Raw genomic sequence first — 22,682 nt, forward strand, 5'->3', positions numbered from 1 at the left:
TTTGTTGGTTGTGTTTTTTACAAAGTCCCATTGTTGCTCATGTTTTATTCTCTTCAATGTCATGCCAGGCACAAGTTCTATCTCTCAAAAGACAGAAGTGATTCATTTTAGTAAATCAGTTAAGTAGAAAGTTTAAAAGCACTTTTTGCAGCTTGATTTTGATACTTTTCACAGTGGTTTTACAAAGAATGGGCACTTTCTCATGTTGGCCCAGATACTTTAGAGGAAAGTACTAAACATACTCTTAGCAGAACTTTAAAAGTGAGCAGTTTTCAGAATTGTTTTTTGTATTTCGAAGACAGATCTGTGAAAGAAGCAGCAAGGCTAAAGCTTATATAGTTTATTTTCTTTGTTTTGAAATGTTCTGTAGTTTCACCCAGAAATACCCACCAGTGAAATTTTTGTCAGAAAAGGATCGTAAAAGAATCCTGGTAAGTTGGTATTTACTCAGGGGTTGCTTTTTGGGAAATTAAAAAAAAAATCTGTGAAATGTGATCAATCTTGTAGAATTAATGACATGAGCAGGAATAAAGAAATGGCCTTAGATGTTATATGTGCTGTACAAGGTTTCACGTACTCTGTTTTCAGATTTAGCATATGAATGGGCTCAAACCACGCTTGGGCTCTGGAGGTTTAATGTGCCAATTAAGCTACTGCTTGTAATATCTCAGGAGTACATTGCTAAATGGTCCTTGTGTGTGCCCCCAGATGGCTTTAAATTGTAGAAACTGGGATGTTTTTTAGGCACATCTTATCAGAAAGCTTGTGTGACCTAATTGGACAAAATCTAGTGAGAAGGCTGAATGAGCTGCTGCACTGCAGCCCTGTTAAGAAGGACCAGTTAATTAGACAGATGGGATGTTCATTACTCTTGTTCTTTGTTGTTTCTGGTATTTGCATCATAGGTATTTTTGGGTGGAAGAGGAGGGCAGGCTAAGTCAGGACAATTAGTTGTCCAAGGTATTCTTATCTCAGCAAGTTGTCCTGCAACATCGGCTTTCCAGTTTTGTCTACAAACAGTTGTGAAGTTAATAGTGCCCAGAATTGTTCCGTATTTCAGACTGTCCAGTAGAAGGAAAGGAAAAAAAAAACCACCACCAAACCAACACAAACTTCATGTTATGAAGGGGCAGAGAAACTATAGCTACTTGAGGTGTATAAATAAAGAGTATGAACTTACAGAGTGGAGAGCAAACAAAGTCTAGGACAAATCCCTGCTAAAGTGCCTGACTTAGCCAGTGTTCTCTCTCATTTTGACTTTTAACATTTTGAAGAAGAACACTAAAAAGATGCAAATAAACACAAGCTTTGTTTTTACTGCATTATTAGACAGTTGTCTCAATTGCTATTGCAAAACTCCATAAAGAATAAACATTACCAAATTAGTTCTGCAATGTCATTCTGTGATTTTTATGACAGTCTGAAGGAGGTAGACCTGTAGACTGTTTCCTTCTTAATTATGGAAGATCTGCTGAGGAAAATGGCAGAGAGGGGCTTAATTGTGAGATTCCTAAATTGACTGCTCATATATGCAAGGGTAACAAAGTTGCTTTAATTCATGTTTTCTGTGTGAAGCCAGAAGGTGCTCTCAAGAAGAGTATCAGTGCAAGTTGCCAATAAGTTCTGGATCTCTTAATAGTAACTTATAGACTGCCACTGAAAGATAATGGCTATTTTGTTGAAGTCTGTTGTTTCAAGAAGCAGGTAGTTGGACTTAGGAGTGTTTTCTGCTGTCCTAGAAGAGTGTAGGTTTTTGGTGTCCACATTTTTTTTTTTTTTTTGGTATAGCTTAAATTACTAAAGAGAAAGCTGGATAAAAGGATGAGCAAGTTGTTCAGCTGTTTATTCTGTGGTGGTCAAGGACTAGTTCAGTGCCGACTAGAATGGGTATTCACAAGCCTCATAAGAGTACAAGTCATCATACTCTTGTGCATTTATTTGCTCAGTTTGCTGAATGGACTAGGCCATGGTCTTCTCTATGCAAGAGAAGGGATTCTGTTGTTGGTTTGTTGTTTTTTTTTTTTTTGCCTTAATTGAATATAGTAGACTGATAAAAGCATAAAATAAATTAATGTAATTTCCATATGGGACATCAGATGTTTTGAACCTGACTGCAGAGAGCAGAAATGGACCCATGTAGTAAATACACAAACTTTTGGTGGAGGAAATCATCAGTAATATTTATGCCTTTTAGTAGAAGCTGAAGTTACCAAGCATATTGGCACTACTAAGTAATTAAATATTTTTATTAAGGATGTCTTACATGCGAATGCCTATTGAAGCAGGTGCTGGTGCTTCAGCTCTGATACAGAAATGATTCACATCCAGTATCCAGTATATGATTTTGTGGTTTAATATATAATTGTGATTTCAAAATCATATTTAGAAATTAAGTATATTGACCTTGCTTTTATGAGTAATTACAGGAAGATTATACAGAGAGCCTCACTGATAAATCATCTTTGCTTTTTGAATGTAGTCTTAAGTAATGATTTTAAAAAATTTACACCATTGTTTACTTTTCCAGGGGAAATTCAGCTCCTTTTCCAAGTGCATCTTTATCTTATACTTACGGAAGTGATGTGTTAATAAGGCCGATGTATATTTATCTAAAAGTATTTACAGATTTGAAGTAATTCAAAGCTTCTTTCCAGACAAAATTGGGTTGCGCCTTTTTTTTTTTTTCGCTTTCATACAGCATAGAAGAGTGGTGTAAGTAGTGCTTGGTTTGGTATGGTTTGTGGTTGTTTTGTTTTTCAAAAGGGAGATGGGTAGAAGACTTTCTACTGCACCAAAGACATTGAGTTTGCCTTTTCTGGAGTCCTGGAAATAAAAGTAGCAGCAGGGGATTTCCTTGACCCTCAGTAGAAAGGATAGGCTTAGGCTATCTACAGAGAACTTTGTCATAGTCACCGCGAACACCCCTTGGAACTTTCAGCAAGGCTGCAGCTCGGTTCCAAGTCAGGATAAGCTTCTGGCCTTGGTAAGTGGTGGCACTTGGCAGAAGGCTGTTCTCCCTCAGTTACTACTCTCCTCCTCTCCTTGTTGACAACATTCTGCCAAAAAAACATGTTCTCTCCTGTCTATTTCAGAATAGCCTTGAGATTATTTCTTTCTTTCAAAGACAGCTTCTCTTAAAATCCGTTCTCCTTTGGGTTTGTCAAGGAACTGAATTACATACTGAATCTGCTACAAAGAAGCCCTGACAAACGCAGAAGAATACTAAATAGACCAACTAAATGATTCTTTTATTAACTGGTACTTAGAATTGTCTTCGACACACTGGTGGCCCTGAATTTTTCATAAGCAAAACAAGTGTCAGACTACAAGTAGATATTCAAGTTCTTACAGAAGAAAACAGATGTAGTTAACACGACCCCACCCCTCCCATTTTTTGTTAGCCTTTGTCTTTCCTAGTTGTTTGTTTGTTTTTGAAGAGAACTTTTGCTAATCTGTCTTTTTTTTCCAATAGTGGATGGCAGGGGAGTGAACAGGATAAATGTTTTTGCTTTGACTAACACAAAGTGAAGCAACTTCAGACATCTGTATCCTTCTCCATACAGTGCTTGTCACTGCAGCACACCATCCATTCATTAGGGTCTTGACAATTACACCATGTCCTTTTATTGTTTGTTTAGCTGTCACTGCAGCTGAGGAATGGAAATAACAGCTGAATCACTTTCAAAATGTAAGTTTCGTTACAGGGAAATATAAAATTCCAAGACAGCCAAATGCTGGATATTGGAGCTAATGGTATAGAATGGAATAGAGTATTTTCAGTTGGAAGAGACCTACAGTAATCATCTAGTTGAACTGCCTGACCGCTTCAGGTGGGAATGATGTGGTCCGTGGATGCATTAAACACTAAAAGAATAATATTGGGTTTGGCCGATATTTCAAATGAGAAGGCTCATCTGAAAAAACCCTTCCTTCCTTCTCTGAGTGGTGAAAGAATTTGTAGCACACACTTAACAATATCCAACATGTCTTCAATTTAAACTGGGCAAAAACTGGATTTTACATGTCTGTCACTGCAAATCTTGAACAAAAATAAACTTGGATTTTGTCTCATTTTTCAGTGAAGTAGGAATTGCAGAGAATACAGAGCTTACCTTTTGGGGACTTTTTAGGCCTTGCTGTCACATAAAAAGGCACAATCCAATTTGAAGGAAAGAAAAGGAAATTAATCTAATCTGAAAAAGAGATTTTGTTGATGTGAATGGTTAGCTGAACTTCTAGCCTTGACAGTGATGAAACATGTCAAGCATGTATCTTAAAATTTTAAATGCTATAAATACTGAGGGGAAAAAAAAAACATGGAAATGGAGTTGTTTCCCCTGGAGTAAGCAAAGATCTGAGAGCTACTGTTCTTCTGTCTTCGTGTTTGTAGACTTTGTCTGGTGTTTCTGTAAAAAGAAAAAGAAATTTATAACAACTGTCCTAACGCAGATAACTGGAGGAGCAGGGTTTGTGGGTTCTCATCTTACTGACAAACTAATGATGGATGGCCATGAGGTTACAGTTGTGGACAACTTCTTTACGGGCAGGAAAAGAAATGTGGAGCACTGGATTGGTCATGAGAACTTCGAACTGATAAATCATGATGTCGTCGAGCCCCTGTACATTGAAGGTGAGTAGCCTCTGCTTTGGTATCTGCACTTTTGTGTTTTAGTGCTCTGACTTCTGTGCTTTGTTTATTATTAGCCTATTTTCTGTGACCAGTGTGGAGCGAGACATTCAGAGTGCTTTTGTCTTTGAAATCATTTCTTTGTGAGTGGATAGGAGGAAGGAAATCTTTAAAAACTTTCTAATGTGACTGATTTTATGGAAAGACAAGATGGCAACAGGTCAGTCTACCAGTCTTATCCATTGTCTTGCATCCATGTGTGCTTGCACATGGAGTATGTGGTCTAAAGAGAAGTTTAATTCAGGCCTGCAGTTACACTAGTGACATACATACTGCAGCTGCATATGGTCAGTTAAAAGGAGAATAAAATCTTTCAGAGGGCAAGTCATCTCACTTTCCTTAGTAGCCTTAAGTGTCGTCTGTGGAAAACATTGTTCCTGCTACATGTACAAGCATTCCACAGCCTATAGAATAGGAAAATGGCAGTGCTGAATTTTTCCAGTTTTCAAGATTTTTTTTTTGTTGATACAAAACCCTAAATAAAGAAATAAAAAACAAAAACAAAAGTTCTGATTTGAAGAATTAGAAGTAACTCAACATCTGAACTATCAGAAGCCTCAAACTATTTTGACAAATTGTAAGATAGCATACCATAGCCATATTTGAGAGAGATTCCAGATGAAGTCTAGAAATGCTGGTATATAACTGTATAGTGAATCAATGAAAGCATTACTGAAATTACACTGCTTTTCTGGTGAATTGGTTCCATCCCTTTAAAACTTAATAGCAATGTAGTTGTTTAATTTTATTATTTTTTAAAACAAAAAAAATCTGAGATCTTTTTTATTTTTGCTGAATTCTAATGGATGGCATTCCACAGGGAAAATCTCTAGTAATTGAATCTCTTATCTCTTTTTTTGTTAACTGCTTGTGATGGATTACTGACTACAGTTAATACAGTCCTGCGTACACATGCTCCTTCTCTGCTCTGACAGTGCACTGCTTCAGTAACTGCCTGTTATTTTACTTCAACCTTCTGCCTCCACTGACAGGATGATGGAGCTAGGATCTTACTAATTGGCTCCAGGTGCTGGTAGCTTATACCTCAGCCAGTTCAATTTGTCAACTTGCCTAATCCCTTCTTTTGTTACCTTCTTTTCGATTGATTGCACTTGAGACCTTAAAGAATTATCATCATTGCTAATACTGTTGCCCTGTTATAAGACTCTAATGAATGGGAATTCGGAGATCATTCAGCTACCTCTCCCATGTTCTATGCAATTAGGGCACCAATTCCCCATTTTATATTGAGAACAAATTATAGCATGTTATTCAGTAGGTAGTTTATTGAATGTGTTCTCATCCTCCAGCAGTGTAAATTAAAGCTGGCATCGCCAAATGCTAAAATAAAATTAACCTCGATATAGTAACATAAGAAGATGATAAAATTTAATTTCAGAGCAGAGTTTATAGTCCCAAAAAGAAAAGAGGTGAGACAATGAGGGATATGTATTGTAACAGATTAACAAGTTGATGCATAAATCAGTTCTTCTTAGTCCCAGTTTCTCCATTTTACTTGGAATGACTATGAAGTCATGAAAAAAGAAGGTTTGTATCTAAAGAACTCCTGTATATTCATTGCCCTGTTTAAACAGGGTCATATAAGGTTGTTTGACATTTAAATTCCTGAGAGAGTAATCAGTGCTTTATTTCTGAAAGATACCTCATTTCTGATCTAGAAAGAACAATATATGCACTTTTGATATAGAAAATGAGTTCAGTCTCAAGGCGCTTAGCTTTCACTAAATCTCTTGATGCATTTTTTTTAGCTTCACAGTGATGCCTACACACAGTCTGCTTTGTCTGAATCATTATCTTTGATCCATGACGTGAAGTAGCACTCAGCATTCTTGATCTTGATCTAGATTCGCCAGAGAGTAATAAATCACCTAAAAATACATTTTATTTCTTAGCCCTGTGGTAACTATAGTTAACTGTTGTGGTGAATGACTTTCTCCTCCTTCACTAAGATTTCCTTTGCTTTAACACTGGGAGATGTCAGGAAAAACAAGAATATAGTGTTCACTGAGGGCTTTTCAAGCAGAAAAGCAAAGGCCCTGAATTCTTTAATGGGGTGGAAGTGGTTTAGGAGTTTTGAAAGTCAGGAAGGGGGCAGGGAAAAAAAAATTGTGTAGTAGTTGTATTAACCTTTTTTCTCTTGTAATTGAATTCTGTGTTTTTAAAGTACTTGGGATTTCTAAAGATAGTTTCATTTCAATCTAACCCTCAGTTTGAGGTTTAATGCAGTAGTAAATACCAGCTGTCTTTATGTACACGTACCACTGTGTCTACAGTAGTTCCATTGGCTGACTAAAACTGAAAGAAAACATCAGACAGACATGCACAGCATCTGTCCTTCTCCTGCTGGCATTTCTTCTTCCTGCCTCCTCAGCAACCATTGGGAGCTTTAGTACAGTCTTTATAAAGTGATATATGCACATTCCCTTTACCTGCACCCATCTCTTGCATCTGACAGAGACCTTCCTCAACTGAACTGTTTCACAACTCACATGGACACATTTAGACCTTTGGTTTCTTTTTGGTTGTTTGTGGGTGTTTGTTTTTTTTTTTTGGGGGGAGGGTTAGTTTTATTTTTTACCACTCCTTTCAGAAGTTTCAAAGCAAACCAGGCCTGAAAATACTACATATTTCCAGCCAACATTGGAAATAATTGACTTAGTTGAACTTATTTCACTTCCCTAATGACAAATGTGTAATATGATTTGCATGCTCCATCATTATATCCAAAAAAATGGTGTAGTTTAAATCATAGAATCATACAATTGTTTTGGTTGGAAAAGACCTTTAAAATCATTAAGTCCAGCCATCCACCTAACACCACCACAGCCATTAAAGATCCTCTTCCCTCAGAAAGGTGTTCACTGTAGTCCTCAAGGGTTGTACTGTAGTCATAAGGCTTCACTTAAGAGATTTTTCTTTTGCTTTCCAGCTTAATTAGACAACACTGCTCTCTTTGATTTTTGAACCAAAGAAGCGTAGTAGGAATTTTGTTGTTGGGCTCAAATATTTCACTGCATAAATAGGAGCTTTTGGTAAAACACAGGATTGTTTCTATTGGAAAAGAGCTTTGAGTACAACCATCAACCCAAAAGTACCGTGGCCATTAAATCATGTTCCACACTGCAATTTCTACACGTTTTTTGAGTGCCTTCAGGGAAGGTGGTTCCACTACTTTTCTAGCTACTCTATTCCTGTGCTTGAGCACTCTTTCAATAAATAAATTTTTCCTGATATCTAATCTAAACCTCTCCTGATGCAACTTGAGGCCATTTGCTCTCATCCTGTCAGTATAATACTTCTAAAATTGTGGTCTGTGACAGCTGAAAGCAAAATAGGTTATTTCTTTTTGTACAAAGTAGCGAAGACTAGTTCCATGCTGACACTCACACTTTTTAAAACATAAGCAAGAGCACTGTCTCTCTAATGCAGTATGAAGTACTGTTTTAACATCTTGGTCAGTGACATGGGCAGTGGGATCAAGTGCAGCCTCAGCACGTTTGCTGACAACACCCAACTGTGTGGTGTAGTAAACATGCTGGAGGGAAGGGGTGCCATGCCATGTAGAGGGACCTTGACAGACTGGAAAGGTGGATCCATGCAAACTTCACAAAGTTCGACAAGGCTAAGAGCAAAGTCCTGCACCTGGGTTGGGGCAATCACAAGCACAAATACAGACTGGATGACAAGTGGATTGAGAGCAGCCCTGCAGAGAAGGACTTGGAGGTGCTAATTGACAAGGTGCTTCACATGAGCCAACAATGTTTACTGGCAGCACAAAAAGCTAACCATATCCTGGGCTGCATCAAAAGATGCTTGGCCAGCAGGTCAAAGGAGGCAACTCTGCTTCTCTGCTCTTGGAAGACTCCATGTGGAGTATTGCATCCATCTCTGAAGCCCCCAGCACAAGAAGAACATGGATCTGTTGAGAGGGCAAGGGGCAGTGGTTTTAAACTAGAGCAGGGTAGATTTAGATTAGACATTAGAAAGAAGGTCTTTACTATGAGGGTGTGAGACATTGGAAATACTGGAACAGGTTGCCCAGAGGAATTGTAGGTGCTTCATCCCTGGAAGCATTTAAGACCAGGCTGGATGCAGCTTTGAGCAGCCTGGTCTAGTAGAAGGGCAGGGAACCAAATATGTTCTTTAAGATCCCTTCCAACTCAAGCCATTCTGCGAGTCAGTGACCGAGAAGAATGTTCATAAGTGGTGTATCACTTGTGTCCTGAGATTAATTGAACTATTTGATGTGAAGATCGGTTAAATAAAGCTGTTCAGTTTTGGTCTTGGTTTGTTGTGGGGTTGTTTGTTTTGTTTTTTTTTTCATTTTTATTGCTTGTCCAGTTTCTGGCAAAACATTTCTCAAGTGTCACCTCAAGTGACTTGTGAACGCAAAAGTAGTTTGGGCTTTTCATCAAAAAGCGTTCAAAATGATAAAATGAAACCACCTTTTGCAAGTTTAGAGAAGTGCTGTGAGCACATGGCATACATAGTAAAAAGGAGATTGGTTTTCAGAGTTTTCAGAAGGTATAAAGTTAGTATATAAAATAATTATAGAACTGTAATGGATCACTGACTTTACTTGAACTAAAAATGACTTTGGCTTATGGCTCTGAGTTGACATTAAGGCTAAAAGCAGCAGTCTCAGCAAATTGGGCAAAAGAATAGGCTATAGCTGCCTTGAGAATAGCAACTTTCCAGAAGCTGAGATGTTAAATTTTACTAAATACTGTTCTCTAGGATCCCAAATTCATTCAGTCTCCAAGTAATTTCTCATGTAACTTAAGGCACATACAAACAGAGCTTCCATTTTTCTATGCCAGTGCCTTCACTTAATTTTTTTTGCCCAGAGTCAAATTAAGAGTGGTGTCTGGGCCTCTGGTAAAGCTCTCCAAAACTACTCCATTGCAAGCAATATGGTAAACCTGTATAAAGGTATTTTAGGTTGCTGTAAGTTACAGGCAGATTTTTGTAACATGAGGAAAATGAGTTTGTGTTTGTAGTCCTTTTTAGCTTAGTGCAGTAGAAATGCTACACTGTGTCAGCATGACCTACAGTAATAAACTGGTGTAGCTGTTCTTTACAAGGGAAGTCCATATGTTTAATCTGTAGAAACTAGTTTGTATGCTTTTGATCAAAGCTTTTCTGCGTAGTACTTCCTGACTAGCAAGTACAGTGATAGATGCGGGTGCTCAGTAGGCTTAGTGACCCATTTAGTCCTTTCCAGTACCATGACCTCATTGAAGGCAGAAATTGAAGATGAAGGTCATTCATAGGAAGGAATGTAATTTACTGTCACAGGAAAGGTGCTAGATTCTACCCTTACTATCCACCTAAGAAGCATGCAGAACACGTGTAGTGATACAGATAGAAAATAAAGATAGATGATATGAAGGAAGGTAGTTTTATTGGAGTATTTTGTGAAAGTGGTTATATTATCATACTCCTTTAGCGTTAGGGAAAACACAAGACTGCACGTTTGTGTGTGGATTTAGATATTTCAGATTCTCTGTATACTCAATTAAAAAGGGGTGGGGTGATTTTTTTTTTTAGCTTTTCACATAGAAAAGGGCACAACTGACATTTTTAGTTGCTGTTGATCTTATAATATGTTAATAACATTATTATTGTTGATCCTAGATTATTATACTTGTCACTGCATACCTGATGGCTTGAATGTTTATGTTAGCTTCTATGTGTATGCTATTTTGAAATAGCTTTAATGGGCTTTTGCCTTTTTTCCAGTGAAATTTTAACAGGAAATTTTTGTTTAATGTTTTTTAGCATTGGTTTACTATCCTGTGCATGATAAGCTGTCTCTTGCTCCTGTGTTCACAGTGGCTTACAGAGTCCTAGCCCCTGATGCAAGTTAACACACAAAACTTGCAGAATGTTACTGTTACTAGTTTTTCGTCTTTCATGGTTCTTACCTATCTATGTACAAACTTTCACACAGTTCTTTTCAATTAATTGCACTATAGCTTTATTGCAATGCTAGCTCAAGGTTTATTAGCAGCCACAAATAAAACTAAAACGTTTTTTTCTTTACCACATAAAAAAAGCAGCAATGTGGAGGTCAGTTACAAGATACATTTATTCCTATCCTTCAACAGATGCTGTCCCAGCCACCCAAACAAGTTAATCCTCTAAAAAGCTGTAGGTAGGATAGCTTGAAACAGTTCTGCCTTGAGGAGAGTGGAAGTTGTCTGCTGTCTTAACTGCCCACTTTGCAGCAAAGCACATGTTGTTGTCAACCAACACAGGTACATGGCTTTGTCTGGCATGCTGCTTGGTCTGATGAAATTCCACAACAAAAACATGTGTGCTTTTTAGACCTGACAGTAATAGAGGGAAGATAGAAGGAGAAATAATTGTGCTTGGCTCAACATCCTCAGTTTGATGACTCAAGTGTGACTAGTTCAGAGTAGAAATTTGACTTTCTGAGGCTCAATACTGGAAAGTCCGATTTTCTTCCTGGACAAGGGAAAAAGTCCTGGAGCTGCCTGTCCCTTTGATCCAGAAAGTGGTCATATGACACTTGGCAAATGCTCCATCTTCCATCCATCTGCTAGTTCTGTTGTTGATGAGCCTTTTTGTCATGGGTGTTTGTTTCTCCCTTTTTGCACATGGGGAAAAGATAGGATGTTAAAAGTTGGAAGGAACCTTCAGAAATCATCTAGTCCAACCTCCTGCTGAAGCAGAATCACCTAGGGCACACTGCAAAAAAATGCATCCAGGTGGGTTTGAAAGTCTCCAGAGGAAGAGACTCTCTACAACCTCTGGGTAGCCTGTTCCAGCACTCTCACAGTAAAGTTTCTCCTTGTATTGAGGCAGAACTTCCTGTATTCCAGATAATTCCCAATACTCCTTGTCCAATCACTGGGCACCATCTAAAAGAGTTTATCACCTTCATCTTGACACCCACCACTCAGGTATTTATAGACGTTGGTAAGATCCCCTCTAAGCCTTCTCATTCTTTCTTCCTAGGAGAGATTTTTCAAGTCCCTCAGTCATCCTCACAGCTCTGCATTGGAATCTCTCCAGCAGATCCCTGTCTCTCTTGAACTGAGGAGCCTGAAACTGGACATGACATTCCAGTGTGGTCTCACCAGGGCAGAATAGAGGGGGAGGAGAATCTTCCTAGACCTGCTCGATACACTTTTCTTGATGCACCCCAGGATGCTGTTGACCCTCTTGACCACAAGGGCACATTGCTGTCCTGTGGGTAATTTAGTGTTCACTAGGACTCCAAGGTCTTTCTCCATGGGGCTGCTTTCCAGCAGGATGATCCCTAATTTGTACTGGTGCCTGGTGTTATTCCTCCCTAGATGCAAGGCTTGTCCTTATTGAACTTCGTGAGAGTTCCCCTTTGCTCAGGTCTCCAGCCTGTCCAGTTCTTGTTGGACAGCAGCACAGATTTCTGGTGTATCAGCTACCCCTCCCGTTGTACATTGCCACAAAGCAGGCTCAGGCAGGCAAGACTGGCAAGGAAAACCTTCTTTTCCATTCCAGCTCCTTCTCGTTGTTGCATTTTATGCAACTGCCAACTGGAATGCAAAAGGAGGAAGAAGAGCTAGGAGAAGGAAAGTGCTTTCTCTTTGTTTTTTTTCTTGTTTTGAGGGGGCCACTATTCATTACACTTAGCTTCTTGTTAATAAATAAATAAGTTTAAAGATGATAAGGAAACTTTGTGTGTTTGTATTTTGTTTGCATTTGTTGCTAGCTAACAATTACACAAGCACTTGGATAATCACAGGCTTAGCTGTATGCTGATGCAGCAAAAGAAAAGGTGTTCTTTGCTCCTGTTCGTCTGAATTGCCGTGTACCATTAGAAGATCCGCTCCTATAGAAGCTGCCGTGTGTCAAAGTTCAACAAGTATCTAAAAACTAACAAAAATTAAGTGGAGGGGGAGTAAGGCAGGAAAGCAATCACTCCTGCTTTGACAGGGTAGGTTTGGGCAGTAAATTACTGATGGACCGTGATGCTTTTGAAGTGATGCTTTTCACTGCAACACTTACACCACAGCTTGTTGAAAGCTAGATTTTGAAAGGGTTGTGTAGAAAGAGGTAGAAAAGCATAAAACTCAAGTCAGAGTTCAACTTTGAATTGATTGCAGGTAACTAGCTATTGTTTTGTTTGTTTTTTGAGCTACTGTGCTCAGATTACCTGCTGCCTGAAAGCTAGAGACAGTGGCTTCTTTGAACATTTATCATGTCAGCTTCCAGTCCACCCCTATGGTTCAGTGACAGCACCATGCTGTGGGAATGGGATGCTTACATTCTAAGGCATAACTTGAGACAGGTGCATATTTTATTCATAATCAGAGCTTATCTCTAGGACACATGTCAAACTTCAACAGACCAATTAAACCTTACCCCATGCTGCGTCTTTGCATTATTGCCCCCACCCAAGAAATCCTGAAAAATAATTTGATTAAATTTTATTCATGGTAAGTTTACAGTGTCAGCAGTGACCAAAGTAAGCACGCTTTGTCACACAGAACAATTAACCATCTTCACGTTGCAGACAGAGTCCTAACAGCTGCAGTTCAGCTAGCAATGTGGGCTTTGAATTGAGCCTGAGCTGGGAGCCTGCTTCCTCCAGCACTCATCGTGTCAGACTGTCTTTGCATGCAGTTTGTGTTGCTACTGTACGTTAGCTTCTGTGAAAAGCTTCCTTTGATGCTGCACCAGAGTTGATGGTGAATGGGAATAAAAATTTCTGTTGATTTGATAAATACCACAGAATTTGCTGCGTGAAATTTTATTTCTGTGCACTTTTTTAATGTAAGAATAAGCCTTCATCAGTGTTTCATATCTGCCAAAATGGCATCTCTAGTTTTCTGGGCTCTTGATGCCTTGTAGGCAGCTGGTCATCTCTGATCTAAGCAGCTATAGACAAAATAAAAAAACATAGCAACATGTAAGAGGTAGATATATTTTGTGGCATTTGTTTGAGTATACTGACTCTGTCAAGAGGGTACAATTTGCAGTGATGGCGTAATACAGATCACCTTAGAAGCTGATTCTGTGTTTATGCTGATAGTTAATTGCTCTGTGGGGTGAGGTTTGGCGTACAATAATTTCTAATTTTGGTCACTACTGACATTGTCAGTTAAGGCAGTGAATAAAATTTAATCAGATTATTTTCCAGAATTTCTTACGTTGAGGAAATACAAAAGTATGGGGTAAACTTTCATGTCTCTTATAGATAGATGAGCCAGTATACACTCACAGCAGTGATGAGCTTGCCCAGTAGACTTAAAAGCAACAGTAAATCTAGAAAAGTACGACTACAGAGCCATAGAATCATTAAGGTTGGAAAAGCCCTTTAAGATCATCAAGTCCAACCATAACCCAGCAGCTACAACTGCTAAACTATCCTGAAGTGCCACACACTTTTCGAACATCTCCAGCAATGGCAACTCCACCATTTCCCCGGGCAGCCTGTTCCAATGCTTCACCACTCTTTCAGTAAAGAAATTTTTCCTAATACCCAATCTAAACCTCCCCTGGCACAACTTAACCACACTTCACTAAGTATTCAGAAAGAAAGTAAGTTAACTATTTTCCCTTGCCAATTTTGCCAATATTTTTAAAGCTTTATTGTCAGAACATATGCTTATCTTAAAAAGGTTTTAATGTTTTAATATAAGGAGATGCTTGTGTGTTGAAGGCTTCTAACTACTTTCAATATTTTCATTGCTTAAAATGTTATTAGAAAATACTAGATACGTTCCATGTGGATAGATCAAACCACTTGTATACACTGTCACCCTAACCACTCTGCTTTTTTTGTGTTGGAGCTCAGGAAGCAAAGGATTTTGTGCTTGCTTTGTCAAATGAAATTTGGGAATTCGGGAAGAAGGGAACTCTTCAACAGGAAACAACATTCCTCTAACATTTCAGTATTCTCTGCTAGTTGAGTACTAGCCTTGATTTTTCCAGGTTCTTTTAGCTTTCCGTATTGAGTCTTCTTAAAAATCCCTAACTTCTTTAAGACAATAATACCATTCTGGTATTCTAATTCTTACACCATTGTTTAACTACTTTTTTTTAATGACCTTGATGTAGGGAATTTGTTCTTTTTCATTCTCGAGCATCACTATCATTTTATCTTTTGTTTGATTTTTTTTTTTCTTTGGCATTCACTTATCTGTGGGTTTTAGAGTTTTTAAGTAGTTCTGGCTGTGATTCATGTTAGAAGACACAAAGACGTTTTTATATTTACAGAAGCTATGTTATGAAAGACTTGTAGATTGAGGTTTCTTGGATATCTGATACTGCTTGTGAAAATTACTCCAGTTTTCCTTGTTTTCTTTTATTACAATTTCACAAAAAAAAAAATCTTCCTTCCTGCTCCCCGTGGCATCTTCAGCTTTTGCAGTCTGTGATGGTTTGAAACTGTCTTTTTAATTTTTCCTTGCAAAGTTCAGAACAGAGAAAGCGAAAGAGTGTAAATAAGTCACTATTGGGTGTAAGAAGGCAAAATACTGATTGTTCTAAACACTTCCATTGGATAGATAGAAATGTTTAAGAACTATTACCCAAAACAAAGTAGGCACTCTGCGCATTCTGCGTTCTGCAGTGGGGGCAGTTGCTGGGCTGTCTGGCTGCTGTTTCTTCTTCTCTTCTGGCTGAAGATAACACACACTGACCTTGGCAGCTAAGTTAACTTTCTGCTTTAAATAACTCTGCTTTCTGTCCAAGGGGGGCCTGGGGGGGAAGCTCCTGGGAGAGGGAGGCCCCTTTGGGAAGGGTCCCCTTTGGGGGGAAGCAAAGGGAGCTTGGTTGTGCTTTTCTGTTGATTGTATATATTTGTAAATGTTGTGAATTTTGTATATTTGTACATATTCATTGCATTTCATCATAGATTGTAGATTCTGCTTTGTAAATACAGCTTTCATTTGCTTCCAGACTGAGCTAGCCTGGTTATTGTCGGTGGGGGGGGGAATTTCAGCTCACACTGACACACAGTCTTAACTTATGCAATCAGCTTTGCAATCATGATGTGCTGATGCTGGTCTCCAATTACTATTTTCCTATGTTTTTCATGATTGCCAGTATTAATCAACTATTATCTTGGGAAAATTTTAGCTTTCATATTTAAACTGATTCTGGTGTACTACGCAGCTTATTGAGGCTTTTTTTCAGTACTTTAAATTTGCTGGGGTGGGCTGAGCTCTGAAGTTCAAAAGTATGGAGATGGGAACTTTACTGATTGCCTGTTGCAGAATCAGTTGAGTGAAGTCCTGTGTGCTGTTATTCCTTGTATCAAATACCATTTATCCATATCTGTACACGTCTTCTGAACTACCTTGATAGAAATGACTGCTACGTGCATTCTGGAAATAGACCATTTAGTGAAAATGGGTAAATAGCTGAAAAATAAACCAAAGAGAAAAAGGTAGAGAGGAAAAGAAGCCCTGACTGATGATGCATTTGGTCTTTGAACTGAAAATATGCTACAGTTTTAGTTCTCTTTTCTCTCTCTGTACTCTTGTGCTAGGACTAATTGTTAAACTAAGCATCATGGATTTTGATCTGGTCTACGCAGATGAAAATGGTGTAATTGTTAATTTTTTTGTACTAGTCTATGTTTTGCTGGTGTGTTATGTATTTCCTATGTGTGATTTGATCTTTAGGGTTTTTTTATACTGCAGTCACAGAAATGCAGCAAATACAATTAGTTAAGACTGGGCCAACAAACTACCTAGGCAGTTTGTTGCTAATATCCAAGCTACCTTATTTTAAATTAGGCTGGGCATCAATATGCCTTCATTGATTGTAAGGTACTGTCTAGTTCATTGCTTAATTGTATTTTGCAATTTGAGGGGGGCTGGAATCTCTATATTGGAGATATTTTGGTGTTTGGTTTTGTGGGTTTTTTTTAAAGTCAAAATGCTGTATTACCCCAAAGTGTGTCAGAGAGCAAAGGCAGTGGATAGGGGGGAAAGTACAGTAGTTGTATGCCTGTATCCTGGCATATGTATTTAAAATATAAATATGCTACTAATTCTATTAATATTTCATTTACAGATGAGTGGCAAATTAAAATACAGTATTTATTTTTCCCAAAAGGTTCCTTCTAGTATTAAAAAAATATTTCTTCCATCTTTACTTGAGATTCCATTTGAGAAAAGTACTCTCAAGCTGGTACTCACTTAAAAACCCAAGGGTAATAGAACATTGTATATACTTTTGCAGTTTCTAAAGGTCTCTGAAGTACTTATAACTGACATTTTTACAAGTAGAGAGTGTCAACACCCATACAGACTTCTGTATCTGTGTCAACACTGTTGATATATATTATGCTTGAGTTCTGTTTTTTATTAAAAATTAAGCCTTTCTTTGATTTACAACAGATTTGCATACATATAACCCACAGGTAGCAGTATGGAAAGTACTGAGCTCCAATGCTAGGAAATGCAGAAAGAAGTACAGGTTTCTTGACTCTGATGCTTTCTCATTTAATAAGTTACACAGGAAAATAATAATGCTTTCTTTCCTATCTCCCTCTCTGGTTTTCTGTAGTGGACCAGATCTATCATCTAGCATCTCCTGCTTCTCCTCCAAATTACATGTATAATCCTATAAAAACATTAAAGACCAACACTATTGGGACATTGAACATGCTGGGTAAGTGGAAATCTTTTTTTCATACTTAACTTGGTTACACATTATATAATGTGGACAGGGGATGATGGAGCAGATGGGTTGTACATTTTAAAAAGTTTTTTCTCTAAGGAAAAAAAGGATGTGGTTTTTCCCTTATTTGAAAATTCTTCTATTTTTTTTTCCTTTAAGTACACCTGCAGACGAACTCTGACAACATGCAAACTCTGCTGTCAAAGCACAATAACTTCATGTCTGTAACTTGACTATGGAGCATGCAGTAATGATAGAAGTCACAGGAACAATTAAGAGATTGGAATTTTTATAGCAAAGTTGTGTCTATGACTGCACTTCTCGCTTTCATGACTGTGAAACATCTGTGTATTTGCCCTGAGTGACTGTTTCTTTCCACCACATCAAATGTGAAACTACTTAGAACTGTGTTGATTCTGTAAACTCCAAATATGAAGAGTACTGCACCCTTCTGCCTGTGCCCTGGCTAGCAGATTCTGCAAGAAAGTTTAGCTAACGCTAGATAATTACAAGGCAACATTTCAGTTTTGTCTATTAGTTTGGATGCCCTATGAAAAGAAGGCCTCATACCTTCACTGCTTTTCCCTCCTGTCTTTGATCCTTTTGACATATACTACAGCTTGAATATGGTGTCAGTAATCCTGAGAGTTACTATAAGACAAAAACACCTGGGCTCAGCTGAGTTTCTCATTTGGGTCATACTGTAGTGAGTACAATTCAGAGAATTGAGTGATTTAGAAGTTACTGAGGTAGTAAACAGTTGCACAGCAGAGGTGAGAGATTTGCTTGATTGACCGTTGCAGCCTGAAGCCAAGAAAGTAGTTGAAATGAAGTGCAAAGTAAACTTGAGAGATGAGTAAGATTGTCCAAGCAGTTTAAGGGGGATAATAAAGGGAAAATGATTAATTTTCTCCTATAACATATTATTCAATATTGGTTTCTTTATGTACATTATCTTAAAGTTTTGGTAATCCTAATATAGCATGTTGTGTCAAGATCCTCGTTTCATAACTAGGATGGTTTATTCTTCATTGGCCTGCCTTTAAGGTGTGGATCTACTAAGTCCTTGCATCTTGATTCAGTGTAACTTTTAGTCCCAGAAGCAAACTCATCACATATGTAGGTGCTTCTCTGCTATTTCTCAAGTCTTCTAGCTTGGAAGTGAACAGATGTGATTTATAGCTATGTAAATGACTCTGATTTACAGCTAGATTTATCTAGTAAGAGAATTTGAATTCTCTCTAAAAACACTAAAGCAGTTAACATGACTGAAAGATTCATGCACTTGCTCTGATTACATTGATCTTTCCCTCTTGCCCATAATCTAGGGTTAGCTAAACGTGTTGGAGCACGGCTGCTGCTGGCCTCTACATCAGAGGTATATGGAGGTAAGAAAGATAAGAATGCTTAGAGCTCTTGAGATGTGACTATGTAAAAGGATATTTATAAACATTTTGTCAGCTAATATATTGATATTTTTTCATCACTGTCTTATCTTGATTTCTTTATCAGATATATTTCTTGCAGTTTAAAATCTGGGCGTTAGTACTTGTTTTAAATATCTGGTCAGGGTGGTGGAAGGAGACTCTGACTGTTGCCTGTAACTTTCCACTGTCTTCATTCATATCTATTTTTCCAAAGGGCTTGTGGGGGAATTTTGAGTATTGAACTCTAATTCCAGATGCCATAATGAAAACCTGCGAAGAAAGATAATTTAAGCAGTAAATCTGCATGTCTCACAGAATCAAGAATCAACAAGGTTGGAAAAGACCTCAAGGATCATCAAGTCCAACCTGTCACCCTACACCTCATGACTACTAAACCATGTCATCAAGTGCCATGTCCAGTCCCCTCTTGAACACCTCCAGGGATGGTGGCTCCACCACCTCCCTGGGCAGCACATTCCAATGTCTAACAACTCTCTCCGTGAAGAACTTTCTCTTCACCTCCAGCCTAAACCTCCCCTGGCATAGCTTGAGACTGTGTCCTCTTGTTCTGGTGCTGGTTGCCTGGGAGAAGAGACCAACCTCCCTTCTTGTAGTTGTAGACAGCAATGAGGTCACCCCTGAGCCTCCTCTTCTCCAGGCTAAACAATCCCAGCTCCTTCAGCCTCTCCTCATAGGGTTTGTGTTCGAGGCCTCTCATCAGCCTTGTTGCCCTTCTCTGGACACATTCAAGTATCTCAATATCCTTCTTAAATTGAGGTGCCCAGAACTGGACACAGTACTCAAGGTGTGGCCTAACCAGTGCTGAGTACAGGGGCACAATGACTTCCCTGTTCCTGCTGGTCACACTATTCTTGATGCAGGCCAGGATGCCATTGGCCTTCTTGGCCACCTGGGCACACTGCTGGCTCATGTTCAGGCAGCTGTCAATCAGTATCCCCAGGTCCCTTTCTGCCTGGCTGCTCTCCAGCCACTCTGACCCCAGCCTGTAGCTCTGCATGGGGTTGTTGTGGCCAAAGTGTAGCCATGTTGGACTCTGCCCATCTGTCCAGCCGGTCAAGGTCCCTCTGCAGAGCCCTCCTACCCTCTAACAGATCAACACCTGCTCCCAGCTTGGTGTCATCTGCAAATTTACTGATGATGGACTCAATCCCCTCATCCAGATCATCAATAAAGATATTGAACAGGATGGGGCCCAGAACTGATCCCTGGGGGACACCACTAGTGACTGGCCTCCAGCTGGATGTGGCACCATTCACCACCACTCTCTTCCCAGTCACTTATGAATTGCATTTTTGTGATTTAACAATTGCCCTGAAGTGCAAGAGGCAAGGACATAATCTCCAAGCTAAGAAAATAGTGATTGTGCCTGCAGGCTCTTGTGATATCTCTTAAAATGTAATGCTCAACTATAGTGCCAGATCTCTCTGTCTTCCTTTTATTGTTACTCAGAAGTAAAGTAGTGAGACAGTGACTGATAGAACTGCTTGCTGAATACAGCAAGAACCTTCAGTACTTCCTTGGGGGATGTGACAGACTCTGTGCTTACTAGAGAAACTTCCTGCTGTTGTGCACTCTTGCCTTATTGATAATATCAATGTTGTGAGATGAATGAGATACGCCAGCCCAGTCACCGTCTCAACAGGAGCAGCTGTGAGAGTCTAGGCTTTAAAGAACAACCAACCAAACCAAAAATACTCATCTGTGTAACAAGTGGAAAAGGACACAAAACATACCTCAAGAATTAGACCTCTGGTGGAATAGTTTTAGTCTAGAAGATTCAAGGTAAATGTGCAAGCAAGAGATGAGTAAAATGACTGGCCAACCAAAGAAGCAACTTGAACATGTGCAGCATTCCTGCTGCCTCCCTTGCCTTTGATTATGCATAGTCAGGCTCCACAGATAAAAATTATAACCCCAAGGATGCTCTTGTAATTCAGCAAACTCCCTTCTGGAACAGGAGACCAATAGGTAAAGAAGACCCAAATTTTGGAACCTTATTTCTTTGCTGCAATCTGACAGATAGATAGATTCTGACTAAACAGGCAAAGTAATTTTACTGAAAAATAAAGGACAGAAATAAAGTCAGACAACACCTGTTATTTGTTTCCACAGTTCTCAAAGCAGTGTTGTTTACAGAGTTTGGAAGTGCTTCATAGGGCTGCCTCTGTCAGAAAGGAGACAGAAACTGAAGTGGCCTTACAGATTGCAGCAGGTTCTGAGACGCCCTTAAGATTGCTACAGGCTTTTATAAGCATGAAAAACCTCTCTGCATTTGCCATTGTTCTATGGTTCTCACATGGTAAGAATTTATCTGTAACCACGTCTGTGAGCAGCATAAAAACTGGAGAGGTTAATCAGACCTGACTGCCAAAGTTGTTTCAAAATGTAGCCTGTAACACTTAAGTTTTGTGGTAAAGTATACAAACTGCAAGCCCATAAGAAAGTGATTGTATTGTTTCAAGCATATCAAGTGTACAAATTCGGAGGAGATTTTTAGTTGGTTGGTTTTTATCATAGTCAGGAATTTTGCATCAGATCAAGCCAAAGGATTGTCTACCCTGAGTGTGCCCAGTGATAGCTAGTGAAAAAAATGCTTAGGATAAAACAGAAGAAACATAGCAAATACACTGTGGTACCTCACTCTATTCTTTCTTTAAGAAATGCAGTACTTCTCCATTTTGTCCATTTTTCTTTTATTCTGTCTTATTTTATAAAACTTGAAGATGCTTTATTTTTTCCAAATAGGGTAAAAAGTGATGCCTATATAACCTGTAATCTTTCCTGTGAATTAACATTAGAAAAGAGTCATTTGTGCCCTTGAGGTGGTCTGTTCTTTGCAGACAAGAGTTGAATTTAACCCTCTGTGCACTCTCTTTTAGGGGTAGACAGGTGGTGGCTATTGTTCGCTTGTACTCTTTTATCTTACTAGTCTCACATTTTACATAACTGTAATTTTGATGGTTCTAGTAAATTTTGTTTTTAAGGAGTGATATTGAAAATCTTTTTAAAATCCATAGTTCAGACATGAGATGTTGAATTATATAACACCAATGATCTACTAAAAGATTCATTGCATATAGTCACCATTTTAACAGAAGATCGTTTAAGGTTTTCTTTTTTAATCCTGTAGATCCTGAAGTTCACCCCCAAAATGAGGATTACTGGGGACATGTAAATCCAATAGGACCAAGAGCCTGCTACGATGAAGGAAAACGAGTTGCAGAGACCATGTGCTATGCATACATGAAGCAGGTACTGAAGTTGTCTCAGATTTAATGGATTTTCTGTAATTAATGATGGCCAAATGTATGGCAAAACTGGAATGTGTATATTTAGGGGTAGGAAGGCAAAAGAGAATGTCTTTTGTAGCAGCCCTCATACTGTAGCTACAAAGTCTGTTTTCTTGAATGCAAAACTTTCATTGCTTCCATCTGTTGTGTCTTTTTCAGAAGAACAGTATTGTTCAATAAAATGTGCTTTAGTTGTCTTAATAGACATAATACAACTTTGGGTATCAGAAACAGTTTTCAGCTTAAACTGGGGTGACCTTACTAATTTGTGATCCAGGTAAAAGTTGGTTTAAAGTTGGTTCTGTGCTGAAAAGTGCTGTGCTTAATAGGGCCATTCCTGGTAAATGTGGAATGTTTAATGAGCATAATTGAAATCAGAATATAAAGGTAAAAATGACTAAGTTTTTTAATGTGTACCTATATAGGAGCAATGTACTTTAAATCTCTTCAGAAACATCTTAAAGTTATGTAGGTATAAATGCAGGCCTTAAGGGAAAATATGAATACTTGGCTATGCGATGCACTTTTTCAGATAAATACAGTAACATGAAGATAAAAATGCAATTTAAAATATGTTTGTGAAATTATACA

The 22,682-nt window shown here is 38.6% G+C and overlaps 1 protein-coding gene across 6 annotated transcripts in view; it reads left to right on the plus strand.

Moving 5' to 3' along the window:
* Positions 1-22,682, plus strand: part of UXS1 (UDP-glucuronate decarboxylase 1) — a 63,220-nt gene that overhangs the window by 22,782 nt on the left and 17,756 nt on the right. For all 6 annotated transcript variants that reach the window (XM_054381293.1, XM_054381309.1, XM_054381301.1 and 3 more), the window contains exons 5-9: positions 371-431; positions 4,450-4,630; positions 17,240-17,344; positions 18,682-18,741; positions 21,932-22,053. In XM_054381293.1, coding sequence (XP_054237268.1) covers positions 371-431; positions 4,450-4,630; positions 17,240-17,344; positions 18,682-18,741; positions 21,932-22,053 — 529 coding nt within the window. The remainder of the gene's footprint in view (positions 1-370; positions 432-4,449; positions 4,631-17,239; positions 17,345-18,681; positions 18,742-21,931; positions 22,054-22,682) is intronic.

The sequence above is a fragment of the Indicator indicator genome, chromosome 1 (assembly GCF_027791375.1).
Source record: "Indicator indicator isolate 239-I01 chromosome 1, UM_Iind_1.1, whole genome shotgun sequence".
Classification (NCBI taxonomy): Eukaryota; Metazoa; Chordata; class Aves; order Piciformes; family Indicatoridae; genus Indicator; species Indicator indicator.